The sequence below is a fragment of the Pteropus medius genome, unplaced genomic scaffold (assembly GCF_902729225.1).
Source record: "Pteropus medius unplaced genomic scaffold, Ma_sr-lr_union100, whole genome shotgun sequence".
NCBI classification, from domain to species: Eukaryota; Metazoa; Chordata; class Mammalia; order Chiroptera; family Pteropodidae; genus Pteropus; species Pteropus medius.
This window is the reverse complement of record NW_024351543.1, coordinates 7,711,327-7,732,768: the sequence shown is the minus strand read 5'-3', so window position 1 is coordinate 7,732,768 and position 21,442 is coordinate 7,711,327. Positions and strand designations below refer to the sequence as shown.

Sequence of the window (21,442 nt, the reverse complement as noted above, 5' to 3'; positions counted from 1 at the left end):
CCTCTTCCTGTTCTATCACACCAAGCTCATTTCCACCTCAAGGCTCTTAACACTGTTGGCTGTAACTTGAACCTCTCCCAGGTCTTTACAAGGCTCATTGCTTCACTTCATTCAGGCGTTAGCTCAAATTTCACTTCTGCAGAGAAATTCCCTGACCATCTAACCCAAAGAAAGGAGCCTTACCCCAACACACTCTCTTTCCATATCCTGTTTATTTTCTCAGTTGCATTAAGAACAGCTGGAAAAATTTGCTTATTTGTTCCCTGCCCATCTCCCCAAATGAACTGTATGGTCTGGACAGGCTTAGCTGTCTAGATCACCACCACGTCCCTGGTACCGAGGATGGTGATCCACGCACTTTTTGAATGAATTAACCTTATGGCTATATTATTCAGATTTACATGTGTGCACACAAGATTTAACTAGACTAAATCGTTTTATGGCAAGTCCTGCTTTGCACCCAAATTTAGCTGCCAGTTTGGCTGAACACCTCTATTTAGTATAACTGGCAGCCAAGCTGGTTACTGTGCTGTACCCTCCCCTCCCCACCATCATTTATTACTTCCCCTGCTTCTTACTAGGTCTAAAAAACATCTTTGGAAATCTCCAACATCTACGGATGTTGTTCTAATGTTTTACACATATACCCTAGAGTTCTCTTGATATCGTTATGGTTTTTGCTTCTAGCATCAATTCCCTCTACTCCCAGAACAAGATACTAATGCTAAGCAATAAACTTCGGTAAACAGAGTTTATAATGAGGCGACTGGCCAGGCCCTAAGGAGGGGAAAAGTCTGGCTGTGCAAAGCTTTTGTCACTGGCACCTGCTGTTCTAGATAGCTGTGGGTCATAGGTGGTGCCGGCCTTGACCCCAGCCTCCTGGGCCTGGCTGTCCTCACTGCTTGGGCTTCGGGGGAGCCAGAGAAGGAGGGTTATACTCTGGAGCAGGACTCCAGCCCGCTGCGTTTTAGTGTTCTGATTGTGGTTTGATAGGCCATTAAGTTTTATGGCCAAACTTCCTTGTTGGGTTTTTATCATCTGTGTAAGTGTGCTTATGCTGATTTTCATGGCCTGGCACAGAGGCTACACATCAACTCTTCAATCACGCTCTTTTCTGGCTGTGGGAGTGTTGGCCCTCCATCAACTGCAAGCCTTCGGATTCCTCTAGGTTCCATTATCTTCAATTACACTTATGATTTTATTACAGACCAGCTATGGAGACTTTCCTGGATCCTGGAACCAGAGTCTTCTAGGAGACCAGACTAATTTTGAAAGCTGCCTGGTATCTGGGATTCTAGAGGAGCCTGGATTTTTCCGTCCACATTCTTGCTGCTTTGCCTAGAACTTGGCTTGGGGCATGCCAGGGAGGTGGGGCTCCCACAGATGCTAGCGGAAACACTGATGTCTTAACATCAGTGATTGGCACCCCCCCACCCCCACTCAGACACCTCAGAGCGTTTTCAAGGCTTCCAGCTGTATGTACACCAAAGCTGATTTGCAGACACTCACAGACACTCTGGGGCAAACTCACACACTGATAGATGCCTCCATCCATCACAAATCCCTCTTCTTGTGCAAAGAGAGATTTGGGTTTTTTTCTTTATGTTAGTGTAAAATGCGGATAACAAGCTTTTAAAAATTTCTCTTCCAGGTTTCTATCCTAAGGAAATAATCTGACATATGGACAAATATTTTTATGCATGAAAATGCTCTCTGCAGCATGATTTATAATGAGAAAATACAGTAAACAACTTGAACCTTCAATATTATGGTGCTGGCGAAGTAATTTATGATACCATTATACAAAGGAATATTATGTGACCATAAAAAGCATGTACAAAAAGGCATTTTTAATAACATAAGAAAATATAAGATAATGGTAAGAAAATAGTTACAAGATAATGTTAAGGAAAATGTAAAAGAAAAAGTACAGAAGAAAGGACTTAAGGAAATAAAATTACATCCTTTTCTCTTACCTGGCTCGGCAAACAAAAAATCCAGATGAATTAAAGAACAAAATGAAAAAAATATATAATAACAAAATATAGGCCACTATTTTTATATCTTGGGGTGAATTTCCCAAGCAACCCACAAATACCAGAGGTTGGGAGGGAAAAGGCTGGCTCGCAGGAGGCTCAGTGGTGAGGCTGTGGCCTCTGGGACAGACATGTCTGGGTTTTAGTCCTGGCTCCCCCTTTTGGCGATGTGGCCTTTGGCAAGTTTCTTAACCTCCTGGTCCCTCCCTTTCCTAATCCCTTTCCTGTAAAATGGGGATAACCTTAATATACACGTCACAGGATTTGTTCTGAAGATTAAATGAATTAATATGTGGACAGTGCTTAGAACAACGCCTGATCTACAATAAGTGCTCAATAAATATCCTAGCTATTATTTGACCTCAAAAATATAAGGCTTTTGTACAATGAAAGGTACCATAAAGAAAGTTAAAGCAAGCAATAGACTAAGAGAGAGAATATCTGGAACATGGATAACAGATAAAGATTAATATCCATATTACAGAGTTCTAGATCAAGAAGAAAAAGACAAACCACCAGTAGAAAAATGGGCAAAGGGTATAAACAGGTGGTTCACAGAAGAAACATGGAAAGCTGATTATCACAAGAAAGGATGCCCAACTTTCCTGGAGGCCAGGGAGCTATGGACAAGTTACCCTTTTGCCCAGTTTCACAGGAATAGAAAAGGCTAACAGCAGTATCCATGGCTGGAGAGGATGCAGGCTCTATCACACACCTGCGGGTGCGGTGACACTTTTCTGGAGGGCAAGGTGGCAGGATTTATCAAAGCTCAAACACACTTACCCTATGGCCCAGCAACTTCACTTTTAGGAATTAGTCATAAATATTTAGACATGTTCCCAGATTCATATGTTTACAAATGTTCATTGCACTGTTTGAATAGTGAAGGACAGGAGACAAATGTCTATCAATAGGGAATGATTCAAAATTTATGGCATCTCTAAATTATACAACACTGTTCAGTGGTTAAAAAGACTGAGGTAGATTTATATGTCGACATCTACATTTTACATGAAAACATCTTCAAGACCTACTGGTAAGTGAAACAAAAGCAAATTGCAGAAAAATGGATAGGGAATGATCCTATTTACGTGAAAAACCAAAACCAAAACCCTGTTATTTAGGCAGACGTACAGAAGGAAAAGGATATACTAACTGTTAACAGCAGTCAACCCTGTAATTGGGACAGGGTGAGGAGCGGGAACTCTCACTGTTTGCACTATATTCTTATGTATCCCTTGAATACTGCACTGCCAATAATAAGGATGTCATTAATATTATTCTTAAATTACTTACGCAATTAAAAAATAAAAGTGATTATATGAAGAAGTTTTATGGCGTGATAGTTACAGAAATCTATACATGTGTCAGAAAAAGTCAATTTAACTGTGTTAATTTAAAAAAATAAAACTTAAAAACAAGGGAAATATAAAAAAGAAACTAATAATAATACCCAAAAGAGAAAAGTGGTTCCTTCTGGATCATGTGATTGTAAGTCATGTTTTTCCTTCATCATTTATGTTTCTCTACACCTTCTGGAGTTTCCACAAAGATCAAAGATCAGACATTACTTTGAGAATAAAGTAGAAATAAAATAAAAAGCAGAAAGTCTACACTCTGACAGGAACCTGCCACCAAATCGACAGTGTAGCTCCTCGAAAGCAGGCTGGGCACAGTGGCCTCCAGCACAGCACACGTCTGCAGGTGGCAGGTTGTGGCATAGAAAATCTGGTCCTGTTGTTAAAGAAAGGGGTGGACCAGGGCAGAGCTGCTGGCTGGCCCCTGTGGCCCAGGGTAAGCGGGGAGAGAGGGTGCTCTGGTTCCCCAGCAGCTTCTTTCTTAGGCTCCCTGCCTGTACTCCAGCACTCGCACGAGAGACAAGCTGCTCCTCAGGGCCACCCTCCCTGGGGCCTCTCACTTTGTTCCTTTTACCATCTCACAGGAGGGACGCTCACTCGGGTAGTGTTACGGCGTCACATCCCTCCATGGCCCAATGTAGGGCTGGAGTCGCATGGAGGAGAAGCAGGTGGATGTTACTGCAGCAAAACAGACGAGGACAAGAGAAGAGGAGTGACACCATACAATGTGATGTCTCACTCAGAACACTGCAGACAGGAAAGGTGCCAGGGAGCAGTCAGTGTCCTGCTGCCATGCCCTTTCCGACACTATCTTCGTCTGCTGTAGGACTGGAGAGCTGGGCCTGATGCTGTGGCCTCCCACATCCACACCTGGCCCCGCACTGAGACGGATGACAAAGGAGAAGTGCTGAGCAGGGAGAGAGAGGCTGCCCCCTGAACTGAGGGGGCCCAGGCACGGGCCTCACACCACAGTACAGGGCCCTCTCAGAGTCCACTGCTGCATTCAGAGTGTCCTCCCCAGGAGGACCAGCTCCTCTCGAAGGGTGGGACCCATGGAGTAAATCTGCATTAAATCTCTGCTACTCCTGCCCTCTTGTGTGACCTGGGGCAGGACTGGAGCTAACCTATGCAGAGGGCCCGGGCACTGTGGCTGAGCCTATGCTTATTTGCTCAATAACAACTCAGGCTGCTGAAGAATCTGTGTGGGGTTTCTAGTGACTCCAGCTGGGACACAAAGGAAGGTAGGCGAGGAGGCGGGGAGAGAGGCTGAGTGTGACAGCAAATCTGGGAAAAAGGGTAAAGAAGCCTTGAGCCAATGAGAATATTTGATAATTACAGCTAGGGCCCGTGCCCTTTCCTGCCAAGAACCCAGGAGTGCAGCTCTGCAGGCACCCATGAAGGTTCCAGGCATAGAACCCAACGACTTGCCCTGGAACCTATGGGTGCCAGGGAGCACCCACCTGGGGCAGGCACAGGTCAGGAGGAAGGCTGAAGACTCTGCTTCTGGCCTCTCAGAGCAGGACCGGGAAAGAAACAAACATGGAGCACTTTGTACAGAGAAATAACCCTGCAGAGAGAGACCATGGCTCTCCCTGGGAGTCAGTATCAGAAATAATGTTAATTTTCTTCTCTATACTTTCCTGTGCTTACCCTTGACAAAATGTACATGTATTCCTTTTTAACTAGCAAAAATGCCATAAAAATTAATTCAGCTTTTGAGTTTCAGCCCCACTATTTCAGTCTGCTGGGATCCTTTAAAATATTGGTGTAATTGTTCTACATTTTATCTAGCTTTCCTCTTCCAACCCTAACCCTTGCAGATTTGGAAGTATGTCTAGCTTTTTATAGTTGCAACAAAACTGCTGATTAAAAAAACAAGTACCAGAACTAGACAGAACCAGGCCAGACTCACGGTACACGCAACAAAGGGATGTTCCCCTCGGGGTGGCCCCATTCTGTAGCCCCCCTCAGGGTGGCCCTATTCTGGCCAGCTCTCCCCATCATAGTCAGGAAAACAGAACTCACTTCTGATAAAAGAAAGACATGTTATGTGTGTTTTATTTATTTATTTTTTAATGGAAAAATGAACCAAAAATAGAGAGAGGTATTTAATTGCAATAAACTGGCCCCATGTGACAAAAAAAAAAAAAAGAAAAGAAAAGAAAGCCATGCTAATTCAACAACCTAGTAACCTCAGCCCAAGAAACAAACCAAGCATGTCCAGCAATCCTGAGTAGATTCCATGGTCTCGTACGTTGACGGAGCCCAACTTGTTTTTCTAAGTCTCCAAAACGGTCTGTTTCTAAACCACTCGCTATCTGGTCTGGGACTGACATCACCGGCACCGTAATTTCCAGAATTCACCTTTCCTGCGCTTGAGATACCTGGGACAGTGGTGCCAGCCTCCAGTCTATTGATATTTGCCCTTTTCTCTGGGTCCCTCAAACACTGCAAAAGTGGCTTCCTGATCACTGTGGGTTCTCGGGAGCAGCTGGCATAATACACGGCTTGACAGCTAGAAGCTCTGTGCTCTCAATTCACCCCTCCTGGGCTCCAAATTCTCTCTAAACCACATGCACTCCACCCCTTCCTGGGCTACAGACCATGCTCCTAGATAAGGAAGAGGGATGGTGTAGAGAGATTATCTGACGCAGAGCCATGCCCATCTGATGGGCAGTTCATCAGGAAGCTTCACCCTCATGTTTTTGCCCTGATCCCTCTCATTCTGCCAGTCCAGCAGAAATAAAACGACACTTGCAAATGCGTGCAGAGCTGGCGGGCTGGCAGACACCCAACAAGAGGAGCCTCCAACAGCTCCACTTGCTAGATTTGAAATCAGACCCCCCTCAACAGGGCTCTCTACACAGAGCAGGGTGTTTATTATTCATTCTATTTGTTAATAACAGTGACTAACAGGGAAAACAAAAGCTGCCATCTGGTTTCTAGTTCTCATTCCCTAATTTATTTCTAGAACAACTTCATTTGTTCATTGTCTCATTTGCTAAGTCCTTACGCTATACCCACAGGTGACTTGGGTTGGGGAACAGGGGCGATGAGAGAGATCCTTCTGGTTCTGAGAGAGAAAAGAATTCGTTATAAGGGAAAGGGGAAAGGAGGGACCTATAGCCAAGCCTCTGGTCCCCAGACCCTACAAGCATCAGCTACTACAATGGACTGCTCACAACCTACGACTACAAAAAAGAACACAGACAAAACACTTCCAGTTTGCTACCAGGATTCTTAAAGAGGAAGGGCTTAATCAACAATTATTAAATGATTCCAATCTATTTGGTACATATTTTTAGATAATATACAGGATTCATCAAAGGGAACATACACTTCATGCTGTGACACATAAACCACAAACCCTTGCTCAAACATTTTGCACTCTTCCCAGAGCTGGGCGGGCTCTCTGACGCAGATAGTAAGGATGGACACATGAGGGTGAAGTTCCTGGGGCAGACTGACAGCAGCTGGACGGTCCCAGCCTTTACTGCAGGCACAGGGACGCGGGCAGGGTGATTTCAGCTCTAGATTCAATGCAATAACCTCCTGCAAGACTTGCTTCTATCAGCAACTCTGAGACAGGCCAGGAGAGCACATTTCAGCTGGGAGGGCACTGCAGTGGTGCCCAGCCGGCAGTTTTCCAGGTACCTCCAACTACAGAGACGCCCTCACTGGGACCCTAGCAGGGCCAGGGGTGACCTGCTCCTAAAGGCCCTAAATGTCATTGCCCTTAATCAGAAGGCTCTTTAAAACTGAGGTGTTTTGGTCAGTTTTCTAGAAATTCAGAAGAAAAAGAGTCATAGGGAGTACTTTTCCTTTGGATTCTCTTAAGAATTTGGTACTCATAAGAGAAAGAGTTGGGGAAATCCCCAGTAGCAATTCATTTGTGAACAATTCCCCCCTAAACACACCCATGTGATGCAGTGAGGGAGTGGGGACAGACCAGGAGTCAGCAGTATAGGACTCAAGGAGCAGGGAACAATCTGTGCCACTTCTCTGTGCATCAAGTCTCCTTATCTGTAAATGGGGCTAACCATATTCACTTTGTGGCACTGTGGGTCAGATGAAAGGATGCGGGAAGCCACCTTATCACCGTAGGGTAATATACAACTGTTGGCATAAGGATCTCTACGACTAAGACGATTAATAGTATATTCTTGGCACTGAATGTGTCACTATGGACGGGATGACTATGACACTGATCTGCAGCTGTTACTTGCTTTTTTCCCTCCTCTATCTCTTACTCACCATCGCTGGGCCAAAGAGCTTGTGAGAAAGAACAAGAGAAGAGCACTCTGCATGCACGCACCCTGTCCCACGGTGCGGAGGACCCACTTTCCTTACCCACAGGGGTGGGCCTGCCCTCTCGTAGGAGCTGTTCCCAGGAGCTCTGTGCCCTAGGCTGTCAGCCTCTTACTTTCGCACCATCCTTTCCGAGAGCAGCCTGCTGTCTCTTGGAAATGAATTACAATCAATTTCCATTCTCCATGGGAATGGGGAGGACACTGGCCTAGAAAAATCCTGAGCTGCAAGCTTTTCAGCCACATTACCAACACATTTTACAGCTTTGTTCATTTTTCTTCCTTGATCCACTGTGGCTGCTTCAGGCTGCGATCAACCCCAGAGACGCAAAAGAAAGGCATTGTAGGTGCTGCGAGGTCTGAGGCTCCAGCCCTGGTCTCACTGTGCCCTCTCAGCTGCTGGGCAAAATACAGCCCGCCCCTCTTGGGACCTCTGTTTCCCCAAGTGTAAGATGAGGGGCGACTACTATTCTAGGCAATATCTCTGGGCTCTTCCAGTCCTAATTACTTCAATTCTGGGAAATCCATTTGCATTTCCTGATTCATGCTGACTTGGATGAAGTGGGTCAGGTCTGCCAGGTTGAGCTGAGGGACACACACCGCCTGATTGCGACTTGTGTGCTGTTCCGACAGTGATGCAGGGTAGGCTGTGAACATGGTGAGGGCGGGGACCTCACTGGGCACCAGAGCATCCCTGGCACCGAGGAGGCATTCGACAAGCAAGTGCTCACTGGACTCACGTCCCAGAGCAGCGCCTGTCCTACGCTGAGAGGGGGAAGGATGTGGTGGGGAGGAGCAAGGCTCCACTCACATGGGGCGTGGAACATGACGAGGACAGAGGAGTGTTCCTTCACAAACTGGTCAAAGTCTTCATCGGTCAGGTGATAAACGGAGCCGCCCTCATCTGCCCAGGGAGTCTCAGGGACCTGGGGCTGTGGCGGCTGCGGACTGGAAGACCAAAAACAGGCAGAGCTCAGAGCAAGCCCCGGGGCCTGAGCAGCCCTTACAAAATCCAGCCCCCTGACATAAAAGCCCCCACTGGCTCGGCATGGCGTGGCTGGCTTCGGGGGCTCGCCAGGAACACTCCTGGTGTAGGAGCGGAGGGGTGAGTGGTCTAGCTTTGCCCGCCTCCACTGTCCCCTCAAAGCCCCAGAGAAGTGTTTAGCTGATATCCCATTACAAACAGTGGCATTTAGCTATAGCTCTCTAGGCAGCTCAGGAAATCTCACTGCCTCTCAGGAATCTGGGGGTTTGTGAGCTTCTCAATCTCTTTCAAATTTTCAGCAAACTGGCAAGAATAAACAGAACAGCAAAGGGTGACCTTTGGAAAGCTCACTGTTGTGTTTAGTAGCGCCTCACAGGGCAGGGAGTGGAGAGAGGGAACACTAGGGACCGGGTGTGTGCACGTGAGGGTGAGGAGGAAAAAGAGAGGCCAGGTGTCTGAGAAAAACCAAATCTGGGCCAGGAAGGGAAAGGGAGGCTGCCACATGGGGGATCAGTGTGGGAGGAGGTCGCGGGACCAAGGGAAACAATGCTGGGAGTACTCTAAGTACGACAGTGTCTACATGACACCACAAATCCTTCCTAGAGACCAGGAACAAAGTTATTTAGTCCTCCCTGAGGCAAAGTGCTGGAGCAGAAAGAGCAGTGTGGCTGCAAAACCTAGGGAAGCTGCCCAGCCTCCCTGGAGCCTGCTGCCGCCTGGGATAACTGTGCCCTGGTATCTACGGCACCAACTGTCCAAGGGGGGAGGCTCTCAAGTGCCCTCTCTTCCTCCAGAGTTGAGGACAAGATGGCCAGGGACACAAACTCCCTACTGCTTTACTGCCACAAGTGCCTTAACCGCTGCTTTGAAAACACCCTTTAGGATGACAAATGTAAAAAGACAATCATCGTTTCCTGCCTTTGAGAACCTACAGTAGAAAAAAGTATAAAGTTCCAGCAGCTTGGATGGGAATTCATGAAGACAATGTGGCCCGACACAATGGAATCCACCCCCCCCCAATGTGGCCCACGCAGTGGAACCTGCCACCCCACAGCAGGGCCTGGGTGTACAGCACCTCAGGAGCCCTCTCTGGTGCTTCTGACTGGGCCCAGCTGGCAGCCTCGGCCACCCTGTCCCAAGCAATGGGAAGTGTCAGGGAGATGGCAAACCACTTTCAGCCCTTGCACAACCAACATTAGATGGGGCTGGCGGCAAAATCAAGCTTCAGAATGAGTCACCAGCCAGACAATGATCTCAGACCAACACAAAGAAACCTAGGTTCCTAAACTTAAGCTCAAAACACCACCAACTCTACTTCAGGGAGTTTATCTTTATAATACATCTGCACACGTCAAAAATATGTGCATTCAAACGTATTCATTTAGCTGTTTTGTCTTAGCAAAGACTGAAAATAACGCAGTATCCATTGGTAGGAGATGGTTAGGTACCTGCAGTCCATCCACACAACAGAGGGCAGAGCACAGCAAAGAACAAGGAAGCTCCGTGCACTGATGTGGGATGTAGGGAGACTGCTGGGATGCACATAACAGGTCATAATGCTCTAGCAAATTCAGGAGAAATAAAAAAAATACGCACCCTTGCTTGCATCTGTATAAAGAAACTAATCTAGTCGTTACCTCTAGGGGGTGGGAGAGAGAATAGGATGCAGGAAATAAGTAGAAGCGAGACTTTTCGACGTACAATTTTTAAATATATTTTAAAAAAATTAATTATGTGAATAGAATCTATTCAAATATTAAAATAATTTTTTAAAATCCATCAAGAGCTGAATGGAGAAGCCACGGCTCGGCAGCAGTACAAGCATATGAAACCGCCTGAGAAACTTCTAGTTAAACACAGAAGAGAACAACACTCCAAAACCACTAAAATAACAGTACAGATTATTTTTTCTTTTTTCTTAAAGTATGAACCCACAGGAGCAAAAAAAAGAAGAAAGACAACAATGAAGAGAGAAAACAAGGTCAGTTCAGTTTTAGAAGTTAGAAAAATAACTTAGCCAAAAACCAGAGAGCAGAAACCTGATGTGCTAGGTACAGACAAGGTGTAGGGGCCCCAAGAACCACACTGATGTGCACAAGGCAAAGACTCCAAAGGACCCAGAGGCACCACTGCCTTGAAGCGGGGCTGTGGCCTAGGGCTGCAGACAGGAGGCACCTGGAAAGCTTGAGCAGCTAGGCCCTCAGATCCTGTCCCTCACTTTAGCAGTTAAGTTGGCACTCTTCCCCCACGCAGTAGACAACAGGAAGTTTACTTTCTGAAGAGGACTGCAGAGCTGGGCATAGTGGTAAGACTTACTGATGAGAGAGGGACTGAGTAGAAGCCTGAGGCCAAACACTATTACTGAATTGTGCTTTTTACTGTCTGTCTCCTTGAGGACTGGGGCTTCCTGTTATCTCTGTACCTCCTAGCCTAACACACAGCAGATGCCCAATAAATGTTTTTTGAATAAATGAGAAAAAAATGGTTAAAGGAACTAGAGGTGTTTAACCTGAAGAAGAGAAGATCCGGGGAACACAATAACCATTTTCAAATATTTCAGACTGAATCTGGAAGAGAAATTAAGATTTTCCATGATCCTAAAAAGGAGAACTAACACCAATAAGTGAAAGCTCCAGAGAAAGAACTTTAGCTCAACAGAATAAGAACCTTCTATCTACAGCAGATGAGTGGGAAAGAGCTGAATTGGGAATCAGAAGACCTGGGTGAGAGTCCTATCTCCTCTACTTACCAGCTCTAGGGGCTTAGGGAACCGATCTGACTTAAAACAACAAGACAGTCTATTTTGGGCTTCTCTTTTACCTACATCTCAGGTACATCTAGACAGATAATGGACAGGAGACAGCACTTTATAAATTTATAAAGTACTACGTAAATGTTCCAGGGTACTATTTATAACCTAAATCATAAGAATCATTCAAACGCGAATGGGCAGGCTCGAAATGAGCCACAGCCCTTTTCTGTGAGGTGGTTAAATGGGACTGAGGTAACCACATCTATCTTGAGGTGACGCAGACAGAAAAGGGAACTGCTGGGGCAGACTTGCCGACTTTCACATTCCCTTCTAATCCTGCGGTTCTTGAGTTCCTAGGCCCCTTCGCACAAATCAGATCCTTGCCTCAGGCAGGTGCCCCTGCCACGGATGAAAAGGCACAACTCGAAGCCTCACAAGAAAACTTTGTGTTTGTTTTCAGTGCACTTCGGATTAGTATAAAAACACACGGGCAGGAATGGATAGCTAGGCCAAAATGGCTTGCCACTTCTGCACACTCTACCTGTGAAACTCAACTTGGCAGCGTGAAATCTGCAGAAAGAGGAATGAGAAACACTGCTGACAGGAGCACAAGAGGGCCAGCTGCCATGATCAGTGCATCCACCCCACAGAGCAGGGACCCCTCACCCAGCCTCGCGCTGTGCCCGCCCACCAGAGTCACTTGTCGCAGGGTGGGATCTAGGCTCTTCTCTCCTGAGTTTCTCTGAAAGTCATCCTGAGAATTAGGGAGGCTGGGTCCCCCTCTGTCCTCTCTACTGGGCTGCCATAAGCTGTGAGCAATCGAGAGGCCCAGGGAAGAAGCACAAGGAAGCAGGAAAGGTGGATCACTGCTACCCACCAAGATTTGGGGGAGATCTGGAAAAGACTTAAAACGCCAACATGCAGAGCTAGGTATAAGTGGAGAGGAATCTAGGAGGATATTTGTCAAAATATCACAACATGTTATCTTTGGGTAGTGTGTATGTGTGTGTGTTTTGGGGGTAGGGGGGGCTTTTCTTTTTGTTTAACTATATTCTTGAGTTTTCCTAAAATAACATATCTCACTTGAATAGACTTGAAATCTATTTTTAAAAGATTTTTAAAAAACTAAGCCAGTTGGCGGCACAGTGACCTTGCTAACGCTTGCTGGGGTGTGAGATGAGGCAGTTCACTGGGGGTCTTTCAGGAGGTGGTCTGCTTGCCTCACCATGCTGGGGGAGCGGGCTGTAGCCATGTCTTTGGAGGAGCTGCCCTCACGTGTGTGTCCCTAGCACAGTGAATCTGTGTCTGGACAGCTCTGGAGGGGCTGCCCAGGGAGACCCAGATATTGCCTCCCTTCCCTGGAGTTACCCCACTGACCTTCTCAGCCTGGAGACCCAGGGTGAACCGGAAGCTGCTAACAAGGTGCGTGAGGAGAGGGAGGCAGGGGGGCAGCAACCCGGGACAAAGATATGGAGGCGAGCCCTGGGCCAGGGCCAAGTCTGGTGAGGCGCTGGGGTGGCAGTGTACAGAGATCGGAAGTGGGGAGGGGGAAAAAGCAGCAGTCCCCAGGAGGAGATAATAACCTGTCTCAGAAATTCCACTGACGTGTTCCCCTTGTCTACAGTTAGCAAGCAATTCTCAACACTTAAAAAAAAAAAAATCAAAACCCTATTCTTCCAAAAAGATGTAAGTGTATTTTGAAACCAGAAAAGGTTAAAGAAGGGGAGGGAAGCAGACAGATTTTATGCTCTGATGACAAATGAGATTGCTATTTGTTGAAACCTTCTCCCAAAGCAGAGCGAGATATGCCTGGCTGGAGGAGAGGACATGCTTGTTATTAGATGAAAAAGGAAGACGGGGGAGCAAAGGCCCAGGTTAACACAATGAATACATGATAATGGGGAGCTGCCTTCCTGGGCAGGGGCTGGAAATGAGGTACTCGATGGGGAAAGAGATGTGAAATGCTTTCAAGAAATAAAAGATGCTATGCAGATCAGACATGGTGCTATCATTGTGTTTTATCTCTCGGGCTCCTGGGAACCAAAAGAAGACTAAGTTTCAACTTTTAGAATCTATCAGGGTTTTTTTTTGTGGGTTTTTTTTTGGGGGGGGGTATGAAATTTATTCTCCTTTCTCATTCTGAAAATACACATTTTCAACCTCCGTATCTTTGGATAACTAATTCTTTAAGCCTGTGCCCCTCAGGTAATAATGTCAATAAATAGTCACCATGCTGGCAAGTGCGGAGAGGGGAAGGGCCTCCGACCAGAACTCAGAGGAGCGGATCTGGATGGCAGGGAGCTGCTGCCAGGTGGGGCAAGCTCCTGTGCTCGGTTACCTCATTCATAAAATAAGGGTAATAATATCTTCCTTACAGAGCTGTTCTGAGAATTGCATGAGAAACTACATAAAGTGCTTAGGACAGTGTCAGCCACAAAGTGGAGCCCCCAAAATGTTAGCTGTTACTATTCCAAGAACTATGCACAAATAACCACACACTGGTAGTGACTGGTAAGTGCCAAACTGATGCCAGGCCAAGGGCAAAGTGAGCCAAGTGAGTGCTCAGCTGGGAAGGCCTGGGGAGGCTTCCAGGAGAGGAGGTCCTGCCCCAGCTTTGGGTATGGGGGAGGCAGACTCTCCAACCAACACACCAGTCAGGGTCTGACCATCATGCCAAAGTTACACGCCGAGCATGGAGGGGCGTCCAGGTGAGGGCATGGTTTGGGTTATGAGGATCTAATTGCATTACAAAACAGGGGTCACAAGGCTGCTATGAAGCAGCATCGATGGGGAGTACATGCTGAATGGCAAAGCGCTGCATAAACCCAAGGCATCAGAATGTTTCTTAGTAGCTGCACAGCACCTAATTCAGTGTTATGTTTGAAATAAGCATTCGATTGACCATTCTATTTTCAGAGAGACCTGCAGTGAAACCTCTCTCAAACCTGACATCCTAGATGAGAAACACCTCTATCCATGAGACAGATAGTATAAGGAAAAAAACTATTTGAAATGCGGTCATCGCAGCCAAAGTCACACCAAATCCTCCCAGCTCCTGCATCCTAAACTCAGAGATCTCCACTCCCACCTAGACAAAACCCAGAAAGAGCTGTGTAGGCATCACAATAGGTCCTTTCCCTTCTTCCTTCTCTTCTCCACACCCCAGAGAGACCCCAGCCAGAGCCCTATGACCAGGGACCACCCTGAGGACTGGAAAATGCCCCTCCCTCTGTGCACCTCTGCCCCTCAGGCAAACACCCGACTTACTTCTTCAGCCACTCCATGATGTCCTCGGCTGTGGACCCATAGTTATCATACTGGAACAGAAACCGTCCTTTCCTGTGAAACGTGGAGAGACAACGTGGGCTCAGCCAGGGATGTGAACGCCATCATGGAGGGGGTGAGCATCAGCAGGGAGGCAGGGGACTTACTCGAAGTAGCAGATGGTGGGGTAGCCACGCACATTGTACTCCTCCTTGATGTTTTCAAATTCTGACGGGTAGATGTTCATCCCGGCCAGTACCTAGGAACAAAGGGAGAACAGACCTGTCCAACCTCTGGCCCGCGGACACCTCACCTTGTCCATGCACCTCCAGCTGTCCGTGAAAAATGATGGGGATGTGATCAATGGGATAAAGCCTTGCACACTGACGTGTGGCCCGGGGCAGCCGGAAAACAAGGCAAGCTAAGCCAGCTGGGAATGATGACCGAGAGCTCTGAGAGAGGCATCTGGGCCCAATTGCTGCCCTCCATACAGGTGTTCTCTTTTACCTGCGCTAGAGGAAAAACCATCCTAGAGCAAAACATAAAAAAGTTCTGGGGGTTGAGGAAATAATTTGGCCTTGCTACCAAGTTCAAACAGGTCCTAGAGTGGGACCACAACCATCCAGGTACATATGATGCCTTTTCTTTGCCCATGTCAACTGAGGTTATCCTCTACTCCCAAATTAGGGAATCACCACTCGGCCACTTCACAGCATCCTGGGACACCTTCCTGGATACCTCATGGTCTGTCCTCAGTCTGTTCACCTAGGCTTCATGTGTGATGTTCTCAGACCTCACAGCCCTGTGTAGCCATCACCTACAACCTGACTTAACTATCGTCTCTGAAGTCTGAACATATTCTATTGCAGGGGTCCACATATCCAACAACCCCAAGTGGGAAAGAAGTATTTTAGTAGCTGTGTTATTAAACACAGGGCTAAGTTCTAAGAACGGCCCAGAATAGTGTCTCTTAAAATTCCTTTCGTGAAGCAGGAACTTTCCCTAGGGCAGGGTCAGGTGCCCAGAAAGAGGACTTTGAATCTGTTGTCTCAAGAGAATGTAAATAGAGTGGCCAGATACAGGAAGGCTGTTCTACAAAGCAGGGTAGCACAGAGGAGAGGGGAAAGGAAGTTCAAAAATGCCAGTAACAGTTACGGAAGCAGAGAGAAGAAACTCGGGAAGCTGAATTTTGCTGAATAACGCATAAGAATGCATAGGAAGAGGAAAATGAAAATGGTAGTTCATTGGACAATGAACTAGATTCAGAAGTCTTGCTTCCACTTAGGAGTCGCGTGACCTTGGGCAAGTTACTCACCCTCACTGAGGTTACTTGTTTGGAAGATGTGGGTGATGAGACTATCATGAGGCTCTTAAGAGAAGTAAATAAGATGATCCATGTCAGAGATTTTAGCACAAAACTGGTGCTTGATAATCGTCAAGTTCTTATTTCCTACCAAATCTTCCCAGTGATGGGAGCTACCTATGCCTCTGGCAGCTTCATCCCTAGAGGCATCTAAACGTGTCTTTCCAACTGTTTTAAGTACCTTGCACAATGCTGGGCACATAGCAGGCACACAATATATGCTTGCTAAATCACTGGGGTTTTTCCCCCTAACATATTTTGGGATGTTGCAAAGAATACAGGAAAAATAAGTCCAAAATAGAACTTACTCCAAGCCCTGGAACCCTCTAATAGCCCCAGACTGATTCTGATTCTGCAGCCTTTCCCAGTAATAACTGTCCACTTTAAAGTTCTTTTTTTATGTCTAATTGATTTCTCTAGTGTCAGTGCACATTCACCACAAGATTAATCTTCTACTTGCTCCTTTTATTACATCACTTCCCTGCACAAAACCTTTCGATTCCACTGAATCTAGGCTAAAGTCTAAGTCCGCACTCAAAGACCATATGGTCTCTACCTCACTTTTGAATTCGTTCTTACAAAACCTTTAATTGTGCACCTGCTAGGGTCTAGATTTTTTGTTCTCCCCAAAATAGACAGCTTTAAGATTTCTGCACAGGAAGGAAGTTGGACTGTGTGCCATCTAAGGCACCTTGTAGATGGACAATATACCACAGTGGCTAGGAAGTGGGCTCAGGGTCAGGATGCTGGGTTTGAATCCTAACTCCTCACTTAGTAGATGCACTTCCTTAAACAAGTCACAGGTGCCTCTGTGCCTCCGTTTCCTCATCTGCAGCAACCTCCTGTGGTTGCCGTAAAGATTAAGAGATAGTACAAGTATCAACAATGCTCAAAATACATTAGATCTTTTTATTAATACTAGTAGGAGGCTCTGCAATTCTGCTCTCATTTCTAGAACAGACGCTGTGTCCCTACTCTGTGTCCTCTAGTCCCTTTTCTGAGGATGCCCACTCCTCATACCTAGCGACCAACAGAGACTCGTCCATCCATTAAGGCAAATCAAATCCCACCTTCCTGGGCAGCCTTTCCAAACCACCTTTGCTTGGGATGAACTCTCAATTTTCCGAGTTTCTGTAGCACTTTTGTACTACTCTGAGGACATTTATTAGTTGATGAGATAAATATTTTTTGAACAACTACGTACTAACACTTTTTGGAATTTGTAAAGTTGCATGAGGCAAAAGTGATCTCAACCCACAGAGAAGTTACAGCCACAGAGCCTGACACTGGGCCCCAAGTTCCTGGACTGATTTGGTTGGCACGACATGCTCTTCCTCTCGTGTTCAGGCCATGTTGTGACAGGAACAATCACAGAAGTGCCACAAGGCAGGTGACATGTAAGCCAGTTCCCAAAGGAGGGTAAGCTTTCCACAGACGTTCCAGAAAGAGAAAATGGAGGCAAGACTAAACAAGATTCGGCCCGAGAAATAAGGAAAACGGCAGTTTAACTGGACTACAGGACACACATAAAGGAGGAGTAAGAAGAGGCTGGGTGAGTTCGCTGAGGCCACTGTGGAAGACTTAACATGCCTAAAAAACCAGGCCTTTATTCAGGAGATGTTGGAGGGCTCTTGAGCGTTTCCCAGCTGTATTTTTTGAAGTATAGAGGCTGGGCTGTAGGGGAACGTTGTGGGTCAGGAAAATAAGTCAGTCTTTGGCAACCACTCTGTGTGGGCTGACCAGGGCCTGACCCAGGATGGTGGGCAGGGAGAGGACTGAGGTTTTCACGGGGACAGATGTATAATGAGCCCTGGCACAGCGGCAGAGGAACCTGGAGTACACAACAGAGTCGTGAAGAAAATCTGGCAGTCTGCCGGGTGGAAAAATTCTAAATTTTATTTTAGACACCCTGCATTTGAGACACATGGAGAAAAATCCAGACCAAGATGTCAAGCAAGCAATCTGACACGTGGTCCTAGAGCTTAGGGACTCAAGGCTCCATGGAGCCATATTATGTGAAGTTATGGAGGTAGATAAAATCACTGAGGGACAGACCATAATGAGACAGGGAGAGTTCAGTGCTAGGTCCTTGCTCCAATTAGCAGGAGTAGATGGGACAGATGCTTGATGATTCACTAGACGTCAGTGACAGCAAAAAAGAGGCAGATCTGAGTTTGGAAAATGGCAAAGGCCGTGCATCCCTAACCTGGCCTGGTTTCTGTCTTAATGACATCATCGGGTTGGATACCTCCCCAAGATATCTGTAGAAGAGGAAAATTTCTGATCCTTGCAACAGACATGGCTGGCTGAAAAGGGCTCAAAGATGACACCGATGAAGAGGAGAGAGGAGGTGCTAATTCAGCTGGATGTCGGCAGTAGGGATGGAGCGAGTTTCTGACTTCTGGGGACTATCAGCCCATCTCTGCCCTGTGTGTGAGGAGAGAAAGGAATCCACGCCTCTGGATGCCCTGTTTCTGGGGGGCCATGGCTGCACCTTGTGCCCGGTCCTCCACAGGCCTCCTGCAGTGGATGATGCCCACAGTGGCCAGGAACCACCCCTCTTTATGGAGCTGGGAAAGGGTAAGAACGTCAAAGGGAAGCAAAGATGCTTTCTTAAGAAACTCAGGAGAAAACAGAACAAAATGAGCCCCAAGCAAGAGAAGACAGAAGCAAGGAAATGGGTGCATTCACCCCATACGGATGCCTTATGCTGAGTCCTGCCAAAGCTGGGCTTGACCAGGCACACGAACAATCCCACTGACTCTTCTGTAACATTGTCTAGGGACTTGGGAGGGTCACAATTCCTCTTTCTTGACCGTGGCCCAGGCAGGAGAGGCAAGCATTGTTTTTTCCCCCTTTTTGGAAGCAGCTACCCTTAACACAATTCATCTTCAGGGCTACCCTTGCCAAAGAGCCCAGTGTGAGCCCAGGGCCAAGGGGGAAGGCCTCTGTCCCACAAATGTTCTGCCCATGTTGTCTCTGTCCTTAATAAGTGACGCTCTGAATTCCTTTAAGAAGGGAAACATCACTTTCAATGTAAATACAGAGCTTAAAATAAAATGTACCCAGAAATAGTAAGCCATGTACTCATCTGTTCATTTTATCAGGATGAATTGGGTGCCTACTATGAGCTTGGCCTTGTGCTCTGTGTTGAAGAAACAGACATGATTCAAACAGAGCCCCTGTGCTCAAGAAGCTCACATTTCAGTGAGAAAAATCATGAACAAAGTGACCTAGAACAAAAGCAAAGGTGGGTGGACCTGGCTGTGCATGGCAGGGATGAACTCTGAGGGCTTGTGAGAGGGGCCTGGAGGAATATTGAGTTTGTCAGGTAGATGCAGCATTGGCTGAGAATCTTCCAGAAGTTGACCTGGCACCAAGACCTCGCCTGATTTGAAGGGGCCGGCCAGGTATTTCTGGTGATCTGACTGTACCACAGGAAGTTGAGTGGCCAGTAAAAGGCATATACTGGCCAAGTTGAGCCAAGCAGTTTTCCAAGTGCATGTGGGTGCAGGGAAGGGGAGCACTGTGGGTAATTAAGTCTTTTTCCCCAGTGAAATAATCTTAAAATATGGTGTCTATTGAGGCCCCAAAATGTGAAGTGAAACTTCCCCAGAGTGATGCATGTCTGCCCCATGGCCAAACATCTCCAGGCAAGCTGCTAAAAATTCATTAGTGAGAAACAAGCAGGACCTTGGTATCCCCCAGAATCGAGGTCAAAAGAGGAAGCACTGGTTCTTTGCAACCCAATCTTGCAGCCACCCAGCAGGGTTGTTGCCATTCCCAGGTGCTGCCACTGAAACTTTTTATATTGACTTTAAACTAGTCACCAACTTAATTGGATTCATAAAAATCGTGATGCAGTTTTAGGACTTAGAACTCCCTTAATGCAACTTTGGCCGGCCCCACTGAGATAGCTTCTCCCAATGACCTTTCATGAAAGGTGGATGGATTTTTCCATGCTCCCTAGAAGAGACAGCAGTTATTTTTCTGTTGCTACCAAAAACAAACAAACAACAACAACAACAACAAACGAAAAAAATGCGACCAAACAAAAATCCTAAACCTCTGTGGCTCATGGTAAGTGCAAAAATGTACAGACATATGGCACAGAAGAGTCAAGCCCAGTCTAGCCCAGCAGGGTAGGGGACACAGAGATGACCAGGACCATCACTGACAGACCTCAGCCCTGGGTGAAATCTTACTGCTCAGCCTCCCCTCCTCCCTCGATGACCATCCTGGTCGCTCCTACTGCTCTGCAGAGGTCTGTTTCCTCACTGGCTCCTTTTCCCTGTCATATCCCCTAAAGGTGGGCACCCTTGAGAAAACCTATCTCCTGTCTGCCCTCCCCCATACAGCCTGCACACTCCTTCAGAGACTGCCTGCCCATTCCTCAGGGTTTCAGCTCCCCATCTGGACTGCCTCCTTCTGCTGTGGCTCCCACCGTTCTTCCTGTCTCACAGGAACTGAGGAACCCTGGCAAGCCTGAGCAGAGACTGCCTTGTAAACCTGCTTGTGATCTGGGCCATAACGGGTGTCACCATGCCCCTTTCTTTGCCACTGGGTTCCCCGGCATCAGGAGGCTTGGCCTGCTTTGAAGCCCAGCTCCAGTAATTCTGTACCCCTGATGGCGTGCCCCTTGGCCCCGGCCTCCCAGCAACACCCCATGTGCTTCTTGCTGTTTTCCTGGCTATTTCACCACTGGCCTTTGATAGGCGCCAAACTCTCCTGATCTCAGCAACTCTAAAGAGTTCGCAATGTTCCCTGAGGACGGGTCTCTGAACCCAATGGCCGGGTCAGCAGGGTCGGCAGCAGTAGGGTAAGAACTTCTTGTGATTTCGAAACCTGCCCTCCCCCCACCTTTCCACCCCTCCTCTGCCATCTCCCTAGGCAAGAGGGAGAAGTCCGGAAGCAGCTAGCCCTGCCTGGCCCATGGTGCCCCACTTACAAAGTGGCCTCGCAGCTGGGTTGCAGCCTTCTGGAAATGCGGCATTATCCTCTTGCACATGCTGCACCCTAGTCACAGGCAGGAGAAAAACCAAACTTGGTTACAGCGGGTGCTGGGCCCTGTGCTCCACCCTCCTTCCCTTCAGGCTGACCTCTAACAATAGACATTTATCCAGCCCCCAAAAGCGTAGGATGGCCCCAGACTCCAGGAACACATAGCACCTGGAGGCAGAGGCCCTGGCCCCCAAAGAGCTTACGATCACAACGGCACGAAACAGGACACAGCCCAGCGATCACTTAATAAATGTGGGACCAACTAAGCAAATGTGACACAGCTGGAAAAGGGCAAAGCACGGAAATATTTAGAGCTGACAATGAGTTCAACAGCAATTCAGGAAACCAGAAGAGATGCCAGGAGAACACCCGCTTT

The 21,442-nt window shown here is 47.2% G+C and overlaps 1 protein-coding gene across 2 annotated transcripts in view; it reads right to left on the bottom strand.

The window, feature by feature from the left end:
* Positions 1 to 21,442, bottom strand: part of PDIA5 (protein disulfide isomerase family A member 5) — an 83,682-nt gene that overhangs the window by 16,715 nt on the left and 45,525 nt on the right. For both annotated transcript variants that reach the window (XM_039843208.1, XM_039843210.1), the window contains exons 8-11: positions 21,014 to 21,081; positions 14,870 to 14,961; positions 14,706 to 14,777; positions 8,513 to 8,649 (exon numbers count right to left, since the gene is read on the bottom strand). In XM_039843208.1, the coding sequence (XP_039699142.1) occupies positions 8,513 to 8,649; positions 14,706 to 14,777; positions 14,870 to 14,961; positions 21,014 to 21,081 (369 nt within the window). The remainder of the gene's footprint in view (positions 1 to 8,512; positions 8,650 to 14,705; positions 14,778 to 14,869; positions 14,962 to 21,013; positions 21,082 to 21,442) is intronic.